This window comes from Ranitomeya imitator, chromosome 2 (assembly GCF_032444005.1).
Source record: "Ranitomeya imitator isolate aRanImi1 chromosome 2, aRanImi1.pri, whole genome shotgun sequence".
NCBI lineage: Eukaryota > Metazoa > Chordata > Amphibia > Anura > Dendrobatidae > Ranitomeya > Ranitomeya imitator.
Window position 1 is genome coordinate 170,100,129 of NC_091283.1, and position 15,024 is coordinate 170,115,152.

The 15,024-nt window shown below is 56.6% G+C and overlaps 1 protein-coding gene across 4 annotated transcripts in view; it reads right to left on the reverse strand.

Moving 5' to 3' along the window:
* GRIPAP1 (GRIP1 associated protein 1) overlaps positions 1-15,024 on the reverse strand; it is a 76,486-nt gene that overhangs the window by 15,893 nt on the left and 45,569 nt on the right. For all 4 annotated transcript variants that reach the window (XR_011318025.1, XR_011318024.1, XM_069747938.1 and 1 more), the window contains 3 exons: positions 7,359-7,486; positions 6,470-6,592; positions 5,591-5,684 (listed from right to left, as the gene is read on the reverse strand). Coding sequence is in view for 2 of the 4 variants with exons in the window: in XM_069747938.1 (XP_069604039.1) it covers positions 5,591-5,684; positions 6,470-6,592; positions 7,359-7,486 (345 nt within the window). In the remaining 2 variants the exon portion in view is untranslated. The remainder of the gene's footprint in view (positions 1-5,590; positions 5,685-6,469; positions 6,593-7,358; positions 7,487-15,024) is intronic.

Genomic DNA, 15,024 nt, shown 5'->3' on the forward strand with positions numbered 1-15,024 from the left:
ACTTGGTTGCACAACCTTTAGGCAAAATAACTGCGACCAACCGCTTCCGGTAACCATCAATGAGTTTCTTACAATGCTCTGCTGGAATTTTAGACCATTCTTCTTTGGCAAACTACTCCAGGTCCCTGATATTTGAAGGGTGCCTTCTCCAAACTGCCATTTTTAGATCTCTCCACAGGTGTTCTATGGGATTCAGGTCTGGACTCATTGCTGGCCACCATAGAAGTCTCCAGTGCTTTCTCTCAAACCATTTTCTAGTGCTTTTTGAAGTATGTTTTGGGTCATTGTCCTGCTGGAAGACCCATGACCTCTGAGGGAGACCCAGCTTTCTCACACTGGGCCCTACATTATGCTGCAAAATTTGCTGGTAGTCTTCAGACTTCATAATGCCATGCACACAGTCAAGCAGTCCAGTGCCAGAGGCAGCAAAGCAACCCCAAAACATCAGGGAACCTCCGCCATGTTTGACTGTAGGGATCGTGTTCTTTTCTTTGAATGCCTCTTTTTTTCTCCTGTAACCTCTATGTTGATGCCTTTGCCCAAAAAGCGCTACTTCTGTCTCATCTGACCAGAGAACATTCTTCCAAAACCTTTAAGGCTTTTCAGGTACGTTTTGGCAAACTCCAGCCTGGCTTTTTTATGTCTCGGGTAAGAAGTGGGGTCTTCCTGGGTCTCCTACCATACAGTCCCTTTTCATTCAGATGCCGAAGGATAGTACGGGTTGACACTGTTGTACCCTCGGACTGCAGGGCAGCTTGAACTTGTTTGGATGTTAGTCGAGGTTCTTTATCCAACATCTGCACAATCTTGCGTTGAAATCTCTTGTCAATTTTTCTTTTCCGTCCACATCTAGGGAGGTTAGCCACAGTGCCATGGGCTTTAAACTTCTTGATGACACTGCGCACAGTAGACACAGGAACATTCAGGTCTTTGGAGATGGACTTGTAACCTTGAGATTGCTCATGCTTCCTCACAATTTGGTTTCTCAAGTCCTCAGACAGCTCTTTGGTCTTCTTTCTTTTCTCCATGCTCAATGTGGTACACACAAGGACACAGGACAGAGGTTGAGTCAACTTTAATCCATGTGAACTGGCGGCAAGTGTGATTTAGTTATTGCCAAGACCTGTTAGGTGCCACAGGCAAGTTACAGGTGCTGTTAATTACATAAATTAGAGAAGCATCACATGATTTTTCGAACAGAGCCAATACTTTTGTCCACCCCTTTTTTATCTTTGGTGTGGAATATATCCAATTTGGCTTTAGGACAATTCTTTTTGTGTTTTTTCATTTAAGAAAAATTAAATGAAGATAATAAAAACAAAGAATTTGTGACTGCAATCATTTTCAGGAAGAAACTGAGTATTACCTGACAGAATTGCAGGGGTGTCAATACTTTTGGCCACAACTGTATGTGTTCATCAGCACAGAACTGTACATCTACAAATGATAGAGTCTGAAAGGGAAGCTGCCACTGGGGTTTACCCATATGCACTGTTCCCACAATACTTTATGACATGAAAATACCCTCTAATCTTGTAGATGTTTGGCCTCCTTAACACTGTACACCTTAAAAAAACCTCCTGTGTCATATGCTAATTAGCCATGAAGTGTCCGCTGGGCATATTCAGACCTTTCAAGTGTCCTGCCGTATTGTGGCTACGCCGCTATTGATCATATCACAGGTGTATTAATTTAACAGCGGAGATCCACTGGCTGTTACCTTCTTCAGTGCTGCCATCTACTGGCTGTTACCTTCTTCAGTGGCGCCATCTACTGGCTGTTGCCTTCTTCAGTGGCACCATCTACTGGCTGTTACCTTCTTCAGTGCTGCCATCAACTGGCTGTTACCTTCTTCAGTGGCGCCATCTACTGGCTGTTACCTTCTTCAGTGCTGCCATCTACTGGCTGTTACCTTCTTCAGTGGCGCCATCTACTGGCTGTTACCTTCTTCAGTGGCGCCATCTACTGGCTGTTGCCTTCTTCAGTGGCACCATCTACTGGCTGTTACCTTCTTCAGTGGCGCCATCTACTGGCTGTTGCCTTCTTCAGTGGCGCTATCTACTGGCTGTTGCCTTCTTCAGTGGCGCCATCTACTGGCTGTTACCTTCTTCAGTGGCGCTATCTACTGGCTGTTGCCTTCTTCAGTGGCGCTATCTACTGGCTGTTGCCTTCTTCAGTGGCGCTATCTACTGGCTGTTGCCTTCTTCAGTGGCGCCATCTACTGGCTGTTGCCTTCTTCAGTGGCGCCATCTACTGGCTGTTACCTTCTTCAGTGGCGCTATCTACTGGCTGTTACCTTCTTCAGTGGCGCTATCTACTGGCTGTTGCCTTCTTCAGTGGCGCTATCTACTGGCTGTTGCCTTCTTCAGTGGCGCTATCTACTGGCTGTTGCCTTCTTCAGTGGCGCCATCTACTGGCTGTTACCTTCTTCAGTGGCGCCATCTACTGGCTGTTGTCTTTTTCAGTGGCGCTATCTACTGGCTGTTACCTTCTTCATTGGCGCCATCCACCGGCTGTTACCTTCTTCAGTGGCGCCATCGACTGGCGACAATTCAGCAGGACTCTTGGAAGATCTGTATACGCCCAGAGGACACTTCAGGGCCAATAAGTATATGTATATGAGTATATGACTCGCATTATTTTTTTCTTTTGACTTCATTTTATAAGATGTGCCGGGCTCCGAGAGGTTAATAGATGGAAGTTTAGAAAGGTCTTTCTGGGTCATACACCGCGGTAGGAATGGCTCATGGAGGGTGAGACCCCGCATTAGTTTCCCTTTAAATGAGCTACAATACGGGTGTGATCAGTGGATCCACAGCTTTCAGCCCCGAGAGAGGATGAAGGTCCACCAAGATTCGCAGGACGCTGGTCACATCAGTCCTCCGCTGCAACCGAACCACGCAGCGCAAACTCCCTCTGCCGGCATCCCAGGCGCCTCTTGTAATAAGTGCACCCCCGTGATATTATGCCATCATGTGATGTCACCATGTGGCGGAAACCTAACAAGGGGCCAAGGATGCCGGCAGAGGGAGTGTGCCAGGCTCTGGTACACATCTGAACTCTGCAACCGGACCGGACAGTGCAGACTTCCTCCGGGCGCCTCTTCTAATAACTATACCCTCGTAATCACATACAGGGTCATGACATTGCAGGAGCCTAGTAATCATGAGAGGCACCCAGGATGCCGGGGTTCAGGTGCTGGCAAAGGAGGTTCGCACCGTCTGATCCGCCTGCAGCGGAGTACTGACGTGGACACTGGACAAGGGCAGCGCAAACTTAATCTGCCAGCATCCTGGATGCCTCATGTGATTACTAGGCCCCCCAACATCACAACAACATAATATCACAGGGGGGCTAGTTCTTCCAAGAGGCACCCGAGTGCCGGCAGAGGAGGTTGGCACTGCCCTGGGCCAGGTTCCTGAGAGAGTGTCGGCAGAGGAGGTTGGCCCTGCCCAGGGCCAGGTTCCTGAGAGAGTGCTGGCAGAGGAGGTTGGCACTGCCCTGGGCCAGGTTCCTGAGAGTGTGCCAGCAGAGAAGGTTGGCCCTGCCCTGGGCCAGGTTCCTGAGAGTGTGCTGGCAGAGGAGGTTGGCCCTGCCCTGGGCCAGGTTCCTGGGAGTGTGCCGGCGGAGGAGGTTGGCCCTGCCTTGGGCCAGGTTCCTGGGAGAGTGACGGCAGAGGAGGTTGGCCCTGCCCTGGGCCAGGTTCCTGGGAGTGCCGGCGGAGGAGGTTGGCCCTGCCCTGAACCAGGTTCCTGGGAGAGTGCCAGTGGGGGAGGTTGGTACTGCCCTGGGCCAGGTTCCTGGGAGAGTGCCAGTGGGGGAGGTTGGCACTGCCCTGGCCAGGTTTCTGGGAGAGTGCCGGCAGAGGAGGTTGGCCCTGCCCTGGGCCAGGTTCCTGGGAGAATGCCAGTGGGGGAGGTTGGCACTGCCCTGGGCCAGGTTCCTGGGAGAGTGCCAGTGGGGTAGGTTGGCACTGCCCTGGCCAGGTTCCTGGGAGAGTGTCGGCAGAGGAGGTTGGCCCTGCCCTGGGCCAGGTTCCTGGGAGAATGCTGGCGGAGGAGGTTGGCCCTGCCCTGGGCCAGGTTCCTGGGAGAGTGCCAGTGGGGTAGGTTGGCACTGCCCTGGGCCAGGTTCCTGGGAGAGTGCCAGTGGGGTAGGTTGGCACTGCCCTGGCCAGGTTCCTGGGAGAGTGTCGGCAGAGGAGGTTGGCCCTGCCCTGGGCCAGGTTCCTGGGAGAATGCTGGCGGAGGAGGTTGGCCCTGCCCTGGGCCAGGTTCCTGGGAGAGTGCCAGTGGGGGAGGTTGGCACTGCCCTGGGCCAGGTTCCTGGGAGAGTGACGGCAGAGGAGATTGGCCCTGCCCTGGGCCAGGTTCCTGGGAGTGCCGGCGGAGGAGGTTGGCCCTGCCCTGAACCAGGTTCCTGGGAGAGTGCCTGCGGAGGAGGTTGGCCCTGCCCTGGGCCAGGTTCCTGGGAGTGTGCCGGTGGAGGAGGTTGGCCCTGCACTGGGCCAGGTTCCTGGGAGAGTGACGGCAGAGGAGGTTGGCCCTGCCCTGGGCCAGGTTCCTGGGAGTGCCGGCGGAGGAGGTTGGCCCTGCCCTGGGCCAGGTTCCTGGGAGAGTGCCTGCGGAGGAGGTTGGCCCTGCCCTGGGCCAGGTTGCTGGGAGAGTGCCTGCGGACGAGGTTGGCCCTGCCCTGGGCCAGGTTCCTGGGAGAGTGCCTGTGGAGGAGGTTGGTCCTGCCCTGGGCCAGGTTCCTGGGAGAGTGCCGGCAGAGGAGGTTGGCCCTGCCCTGGGCCAGGTTGCTGGGAGAGTGCCTGCGGAGGAGGTTGGCCCTGCCCTGGGCCAGGTTGCTGGGAGAGTGCCGGCAGAGGAGGTTGGCCCTGCCCTGGGCCAGGTTGCTGGGAGAGTGCCTGCGGAGGAGGTTGGCCCTGCCCTGGGCCAGGTTGCTGGGAGAGTGCCGGTGGAGGTTGGCCCTGCCCTGGGTCAGGTTGCTGGGAGAGTGCCGGTGGAGGAGGTTGGCCCTGCCCTGGGTCAGGTTGCTGGGAGAGTGCCTGCGGAGGAAGTTGGCCCTGCCCTGGGCCAGGTTCCTTGGAGAGTGCCGGTGGAGGAGGTTGGCCCTGCCCTGGGCCAAGTTCCTGGGAGAGTGCCGGTGGAGGAGGTTGGCCCTGCCCTGGGCCAGGTTCCTGGGAGAGTGCCTGCGGAGGAGGTTGGCCCTGCCCTGGGCCAGGTTCCTGGGAGAGTGCCGGTGGAGGAGGTTGGCCCTGCCCTGGGCCAGGTTCCTGGGAGAGTGCCGGTGGAGGAGGTTGGCCCTGCCCTGGGCATCTCAGTGTGGAGCTCCACTATAACACACGGGCTGCCTGTGGAGCGCTCGGCAGTGCGTGGTGTGGAGGTTACGAGCCCCTTCCTTACACTCCTGACCTCTTTTTTCTCAGCCTGATGCTATTTTCACTCGTATCACAATTACAAGGACAAGATGCCAGTAAAATACGGCGATGAAAACAAAAAGTAAAAGCGACAAGATATATCCTCCATCTGAACAGGAGCTACAAGTCCCAGCATGCCCAGCCTCAACCATCCCTGGAGGTGCTCACCTATCCTACTGTCCATGACGTACGCCTCGATGATGGCGCTCTTCCTGCACAGATCCTCCGCCATGGACGCGCTGCTCACTTCTAAGTGCTTCACCTGCAGGAGACATTAAACCCAAATTAAATCCATTGTCAGCACCGGCGAGAGATAACAATGAAGGATGATGCGTCCGGAATCTGCGGTCAGATCACAATCACCGAACACTGAAAGCCTTCCTGACACAGCCAGCACTGAGTACACCAGCCTCAGGCCATAGGAACGTGTAGGTATGGCGCCACTCCTGTCCACAGGCTGCGTCTGGTATCACAGCTAGAAAAAGAGGAAGATGCAATACTGCAGGCGGCCTATGGAGAAGAGAGGCGCTATTACTGAGAAGGAAAACAATATATTAAAGGGGGATACTAATCTTCTCACAGGGATGGCATCTAAACTCCAGGACCCTGAAAACCCTGAGACTGAAGGGGATTTAGAGCTGTATCTTCTTCGCTGTGGATTCCCTGCACAGTGGCGCCCTGGCCTCCCGCAGCTAATGTAGCGCCCCCATCATTCCCAGGGACAGATATCCAGTGATCGGCCATCATTTGATGGGATGTGATACCCCCAGAGAGTAATCCAAACCTATAAGAACTGGCACAGCTCCCATTGAAATGAATGATAATCATGTCTTCAGCAGGCTCCCTCTAGTGGTGGCCACTGGAATACTACATGTGATTATTATTATGGGGGTAAATGCAGAAAATGGTAAATTTTTCTTACTTTCACACAAGTCCCGGACAGTCTGTCAGCAATGACATTATGTCCATCATAATGCGGAAGTGATCGGCACTGAACAACCCCTTCAGGCTGTGTGAGGGTAAGCAGGAGGTTATAAAGCATCTTACCTTTTCTTCCAGCATCCACTTTTCCTGCTGGATTTCGGCTAATCTCTGGAATAGGTCGGACACCTCGTCATCGGACAGCTCGGCGGGTCTCTGCGGCTGGGACTGGGGGCTTCCACTGTTAGACTGGAGCACAAATGTGGTCTTTAGGACATAGCAGGTTGGACCCCCTAAATGACCCCTGTAAATCTGAGCTGTCATCTCAGATACTTTTTAGAAGTTTTGGGGAAAGCTGGGTGACATGGGCAAGAGCGTCACGGTTTCTGCAAGCAAAGTGGACCCCTGTTTCTCATCTCGAGACCCTTTATATTTCTGATCTGAGCAGACTAAAGCCCATCAGAGCTTCCTCATCCCGCGTGTCCTCTGTAGTGCTGTGCAGAAGATGGATCCCTCGCAGATCCCCCTGCCACACACATTAACCAAGAGCAAAGGTCCTGCCAGCTAATTAACCCGCCTCTATGGCTTCTCTTGTAAGGAGAGCGGCCCGAGCAGCCATAATAGGCTGGTGATATCTCGGCTGTGTCTCGCTAGATGACAGCCGTGTCTGCACCACTGAAGTTCTGAGGACGCACGGACCTGTCACATCCTTACGAGGACGGAGGACGCCGAACCTTCAGGAAGGAGAATCCAATGTCAGGGACAACACAAAGTTTCCTCCAAGATAGCGCTGACCTAGAGCCCGGGCCTCCGTATTGGGTCGCAGTTTTTTGCAAAAACTGTAATTCTTAAAATGCCTTGAAAGTGGAGTGTTGTCAGGGCATGCTGAGAGTTGTAGTTTTTCATTAATGGTGCACGGGTGAAGACCACTGCTGCAGGTAACATCTACCAACCATCGGTCCAGTGGGTGAAACATGACTTTTGCCTCTTTTTTGCACCCTTTTCCATCCATTACCTTATTGCTGCTGGGGGTTGCATTCTCCTTCATAATCTCCCGGTAGCTGAAGGAGGAAACGCTGCTGCTGTCACCGGTCTGTGTCCGACTAGGGGAGCTGATCTCAGCTAGCACCAGGTCCTCCAAACCTAAGACAGACCAACGTGCGTTACAAGCGTGAAATGGCCTGAAGGCAAGGCATAAGCACAAATACTGATAGGACTGATCCATGGCCCCATGAATACAGCACTCACTGCCCGCACCGCACACAGTCACAGCACTCACTGCCCGCACCGCACACAGTCACAGCATTCACTGCCCGCACCGTACACAGTCAAAGCACTCACGGCCCGCACCGTACAGTCACAGCACTTACTGCCCGCACCGCACACAGTCACAGCACTCACTGCCCGCACCGTACAGTCACAGCACTCACTGCCCGCACCGCACACAGTCACAGCACTCACTGCCCGCACCGTATAAAGTCACAGCACTCACTGCCTGTACCGTACACAGTCACAGCACTCACTGCCCACACCACACAGTCACAGCACTCACTGCCCGCACCGCACACAGTCACAGCACTCACTGCCCACACCACACAGTCACAGCACTCACTGCCCGCACCGCACACAGTCACAGCACTCACTGCCCGCACCGCACACAGTCACAGCACTCACTGCCCGCACCGCACACAGTCACAGCACTCACTGCCCGCACCGTACACAGTCACAGCACTCACTGCCCGCACCACACAGTCACAGCACTCACTGCCCGCACCGCACACAGTCACAGCACTCACTGCCCACACCACACAGTCACAGCACTCACTGCCCGCACCGCACACAGTCACAGCACTCACTGCCCACACCACACAGTCACAGCACTCACTGCCCGCACCGCACTCAGTCACAGCACTCACTGCCCGCACCGTACACAGTCACAGCACTCACTGCCCGCACCGCATACAGTCACAGCACTCACTGCCCGCACTGTACACAGTCACAGCACTCACTGCCCGCACCGTACACAGTCACAGCACTCACTGCCCGCACCGTACACAGTCACAGCACTCACTACCTGCACCGCACACAGTCACAGCACTCACTGCCCACACCACACACAGTCACAGCACTCACTACCCGCACCGCAGTCACAGCACTCACTGCCCGCACCGTACAGTCACAGCACTCACTGCCCGCACCGCACACAGTCACAGCACTCACTGACCGCACCGCACAGTCACAGCACTCACTGCCACTGCCCGCACCGTACAATCACAGCACTCACTGCCCGCACCGCAGAGTCACAGCACTCACTGCCCGCACCGTACAATCACAGCACTCACTGCCACTGCCCGCACCGCAGAGTCACAGCACTCACTGCCCGCACCGCAGCACTTACTGCCTGCACCGCAGAGTCACAGCACTCACTGCCCGCACCGCAGTCATAGCACTCACTGCCCGCACCGCAGAGTCACAGCACTCACTGCCCGCACCGTACAGTCACAGCAATCACTGCCCACATCACACAGTCACAGCACTCACTGCCCGCACAGCACACAGTCACAGCACTCACTGTCCGCACCGCACAGTCACAGCAATCACTGCCCACATCACAGTCACAGCACTCACTGCCCACACCGCACACAGTCACAGCACTCACTGCCCACACCGCACACAGTCACAGCACTCACTGCCCGCACTGCACAGTCACAGCACTCACTGCCCGCACCGCACCATACAGTCACAGCACTCACTGCCCGCACCGCACCACACAGTCACAGCACTCACTGCCCGCACCGCAGCACTTACTGCCTGCACCGCAGAGTCACAGCACTCACTGCCCGCACCGCAGAGTCATAGCACTCACTGCCCGCACCGCAGAGTCACAGCACTCACTGCCCGCACCGTACACAGTCACAGCAATCACTGCCCACATCACACAGTCACAGCACTCACTGCCCGCACAGCACACAGTCACAGCACTCACTGCCCGCACCGCACAGTCACAGCAATCACTGCCCACATCAGTCACAGCACTCACTGCCCACACCGCACACAGTCACAGCACTCACTGCCCACACCGCACACAGTCACAGCACTCACTGCCCGCACTGCACAGTCACAGCACTCACTGCCCGCACCGCACCATACAGTCACAGCACTCACTGCCCGCACCGCACCACACAGTCACAGCACTCACTGCCCGCACCGCACCATACAGTCACAGCACTCACTGCCTGCACCGCACACAGTCACATCACTCACTGCCCGCACCGCACACAGTCACAGCACTCACTGCCCGCACTGTACAGAGTCACAGCACTCACTGCCCGCACCGTACAGTCACAGCACTCACTGCCCGCACCGTTCAGTCACAGCCCTCACGGCTCTGTGCCCACACCATATACCGTAGTCACAGGGCTCTCTGCCCACACCATGTAGTCACAGGACTCTCTGCCCGCACCATATACCGTAGTCTCAGGACTGTCTGCCCGCACCATGTAGTCACAGGACTCTCTGCTCGCACCATATATCATAGTCACAGGCCTCTCTGCCCACACCATATACCGCAGTTACATGACTCTCTGCCCGCACCATATACCGTAGTCACAGGGTTCTCTGCCCGCACCATATACCGTAGTCACAGGACTCTCTGCCCGCACCATATACCGTAGTCACAGGACTCTCTGCCCGCACCATATACAGTAGTCACAGGACTCTCTGCCCGCACCATATACCGTAGTCTCAGGACTCTCTGCCCGCACCATATACAGTAGTCACAGGACTCTCTGCCCGCACCATATACCGTAGTCTCAGGACTCTCTGCCCGCACCATATACCGTAGTCACAGGACTCTCTGCCCGCACCATATACCGTAGTCACAGGACTCTCTGCCCGCACCATATACAGTAGTCACAGGACTCTCTGCCCGCACCATATACCGTAGTCTCAGGACTCTCTGCCAGCACCATATACCGTAGTCTCAGGACTCTCTGCCCGCACCATATACCGTAGTCTCAGGACTCTCTGCCCGCACCATATACCGTTGTCTCAGGACTCTCTGCCCGCACCATATACCGTTGTCTCAGGACTCTCTGCCCACACCATATACCGTTGTCTCAGGACTCTCTGCCCGCACCATATACCGTTGTCTCAGGACTCTCTGCCCGCACCGCACAGTCACAGCACTCACTGCCCGCACCGCATACAGTCACAGCACTCACTGCCCGCACCGCACAGTCACAGCACTCACTGCCCGCACCGTACACAGTCACAGCACTCACTGCCCGCACCGTACAGTCACAGCACTCACTGCCCACACCACACACAGTCACAGCACTCACTGCCCACACCACACAGTCACAGCACTCACTGCCCGCACCGCACACAGTCACAGCACTCACTGCCCACACCACACAGTCACAGCACTCACTGCCCGCACCGCACACAGTCACAGCACTCACTGCCCGCACCGCACTCAGTCACAGCACTCACTGCCCGCACCGTACACAGTCACAGCACTCACTGCCCGCACCGCATACAGTCACAGCACTCACTGCCCGCACTGTACACAGTCACAGCACTCACTGCCCGCACCGTACACAGTCACAGCACTCACTGCCCGCACCGTACACAGTCACAGCACTCACTACCTGCACCGCACACAGTCACAGCACTCACTGCCCACACCACACACAGTCACAGCACTCACTACCCGCACCGCAGTCACAGCACTCACTGCCCGCACCGTACAGTCACAGCACTCACTGCCCGCACCGCACACAGTCACAGCACTCACTGACCGCACCGCACAGTCACAGCACTCACTGCCACTGCCCGCACCGTACAATCACAGCACTCACTGCCCGCACCGCAGAGTCACAGCACTCACTGCCCGCACCGTACAATCACAGTACTCACTGCCACTGCCCGCACCGCAGAGTCACAGCACTCACTGCCCGCACCGCAGCACTTACTGCCTGCACCGCAGAGTCACAGCACTCACTGCCCGCACCGCAGAGTCATAGCACTCACTGCCCGCACCACAGAGTCACAGCACTCACTGCCCGCACCGTACAGTCACAGCAATCACTGCCCACATCACACAGTCACAGCACTCACTGCCCGCACAGCACACAGTCACAGCACTCACTGCCCGCACCGCACAGTCACAGCAATCACTGCCCACATCACAGTCACAGCACTCACTGCCCACACCGCACACAGTCACAGCACTCACTGCCCACACCGCACACAGTCACAGCACTCACTGCCCGCACTGCACAGTCACAGCACTCACTGCCCGCACCGCACCATACAGTCACAGCACTCACTGCCCGCACCGCACCACAGTCACAGCACTCACTGCCCGCACCGCAGCACTTACTGCCTGCACCGCAGAGTCACAGCACTCACTGCCCGCACCGCAGAGTCATAGCACTCACTGCCCGCACCGCAGAGTCACAGCACTCACTGCCCGCACCGTACACAGTCACAGCAATCACTGCCCACATCACACAGTCACAGCACTCACTGCCCGCACAGCACACAGTCACAGCACTCACTGCCCGCACCGCACAGTCACAGCAATCACTGCCCACATCACAGTCACAGCACTCACTGCCCACACCGCACACAGTCACAGCACTCACTGCCCACACCGCACACAGTCACAGCACTCACTGCCCGCACTGCACAGTCACAGCACTCACTGCCCGCACCGCACCATACAGTCACAGCACTCACTGCCCGCACCGCACCACACAGTCACAGCACTCACTGCCCGCACCGCACCATACAGTCACAGCACTCACTGCCTGCACCGCACACAGTCACATCACTCACTGCCCGCACCGCACACAGTCACAGCACTCACTGCCCGCACTGTACAGAGTCACAGCACTCACTGCCCGCACCGTACAGTCACAGCACTCACTGCCCGCACCGTTCAGTCACAGCCCTCACGGCTCTGTGCCCACACCATATACCGTAGTCACAGGGCTCTCTGCCCACACCATGTAGTCACAGGACTCTCTGCCCGCACCATATACCGTAGTCTCAGGACTGTCTGCCCGCACCATGTAGTCACAGGACTTTCTGCTCGCACCATATATCATAGTCACAGGCCTCTCTGCCCACACCATATACCACAGTTACATGACTCTCTGCCCGCACCATATACCGTAGTCACAGGGTTCTCTGCCCGCACCATATACCGTAGTCACAGGACTCTCTGCCCGCACCATATACCGTAGTCACAGGACTCTCTGCCCGCACCATATACAGTAGTCACAGGACTCTCTGCCCGCACCATATACCGTAGTCTCAGGACTCTCTGCCCGCACCATATACAGTAGTCACAGGACTCTCTGCCCGCACCATATACCGTAGTCTCAGGACTCTCTGCCCGCACCATATACCGTAGTCACAGGACTCTCTGCCCGCACCATATACCGTAGTCACAGGACTCTCTGCCCGCACCATATACAGTAGTCACAGGACTCTCTGCCCGCACCATATACCGTAGTCTCAGGACTCTCTGCCCGCACCATATACAGTAGTCACAGGACTCTCTGCCCGCACCATATACCGTAGTCTCAGGACTCTCTGCCCGCACCATATACCGTAGTCTCAGGACTCTCTGCCAGCACCATATACCGTAGTCTCAGGACTCTCTGCCCGCACCATATACCGTAGTCTCAGGACTCTCTGCCCGCACCATATACCGTTGTCTCAGGACTCTCTGCCCGCACCATATACCGTTGTCTCAGGACTCTCTGCCCACACCATATACCGTTGTCTCAGGACTCTCTGCCCGCACCATATACCGTTGTCTCAGGACTCTCTGCCCGCACCGCACAGTCAAAGCACTCACTGCCCGCACCGCATACAGTCACAGCACTCACTGCCCGCACGGCACAGTCACAGCACTCACTGCCCGCACCGTACACAGTCACAGCACTCACTGCCCGCACCATACAGTCACAGCACTCACTGCCCACACCACACAGTCACAGCACTCACTGCCCGCACCGTACAGTCACAGCACTCACTGCCCACACCACACAGTCACAGCACTCACTGCCCGCACCGCACACAGTCACAGCACTCACTGCCCGCACCGCATACAGTCACAGCACTCACTGCCCGCACCACACACAGTCACAGCACTCACTGCCCGCACCACAGTCACAGCACTCACTGCCCGCACCGTATACAGTCACAGCACTCACTGCCCGCACCGCATACAGTCACAGCACTCACTGCTCACACCGTATACAGTCACAGCACTCACTACCCGCACCGCACACAGTCACAGCACTCACTGCCCGCACCGTACAGTCACAGCACTCACTGCCCACACCACACACAGTCACAGCACTCACTACCCGCACCGCAGTCACAGCACTCACTGCCCGCACCGTACAGTCACAGCACTCACTGCCCGCACCGCACACAGTCACAGCACTCACTGCCCGCACCGCACAGTCACAGCACTCACTGCCACTGCCCGCACCGTACAATCACAGCACTCACTGCCCGCACCGCAGTCACAGCACTCACTGCCCGCACCGTACAATCACAGCACTCACTGCCACTGCACTCACTGCCACTGCCCGCACCGTACAATCACAGCACTTACTGCCTGCACCGCAGAGTCACAGCACTCACTGCCCGCACCGCAGAGTCACAGCACTCACTGCCCGCACCGTACACAGTCACAGCAATCACTGCCCACATCACACAGTCACAGCACTCACTGCCCGCACCGCACACAGTCACAGCACTCACTGCCCACATCACAGTCACAGCACTCACTGCCCACACCGCACACAGTCACAGCACTCACTGCCCGCACTGCACAGTCACAGCACTCACTGCCCGCACCGCACCATACAGTCACAGCACTCACTGCCCACACCGCACCACACAGTCACAGCACTCACTGCCCGCACCGCACCATACAGTCACAGCACTCAATGCCCGCACCGCACTATACAGTCACATCACTCACTGCCCGCACCGCACACAGTCACAGCACTCACTGCCCGCACTGTACAGAGTCACAGCACTCACTGCCCACACCGTACAGTCACAGCACTCACTGCCCGCACCGTTCAGTCACAGCCCTCACGACTCTGTGCCCACACCATATACCGTAGTCACAGGGCTCTCTGCCCGCACCATATACCGTAGTCTCAGGACTGTCTGCCCGCACCATATACCGTAGTCACAGGACTATCTGCCCGCACCATGTAGTCACAGGACTCTCTGCTCGCACCATATATCATAGTCACAGGCCTCTCTGCCCACACCATATACCGCAGTCACATGACTCTCTGCCCGCACCATATACCGTAGTCACAGGGTTCTCTGCCCGCACCATATACCGTAGTCACAGGACTCTCTGCCCGCACCATATACCGTAGTCTCAGGACTCTCTGCCCGCACCATATACCGTAGTCTCAGGACTCTCTGCCCGCACCATATACCGTAGTCACAGGACTCTCTGCCCGCACCATATACCGTAGTCACAGGACTCTCTGCCTGCACCGTATACCGTAGTCACAGGACTCTCTGCCCGCACCATATACCGTAGTCTCAGGACTCTCTGCCAGCACCATATACCGTAGTCTCAGGACTCTCTGCCCGCACCATATACCGTTGTCTCAGGACTCTCT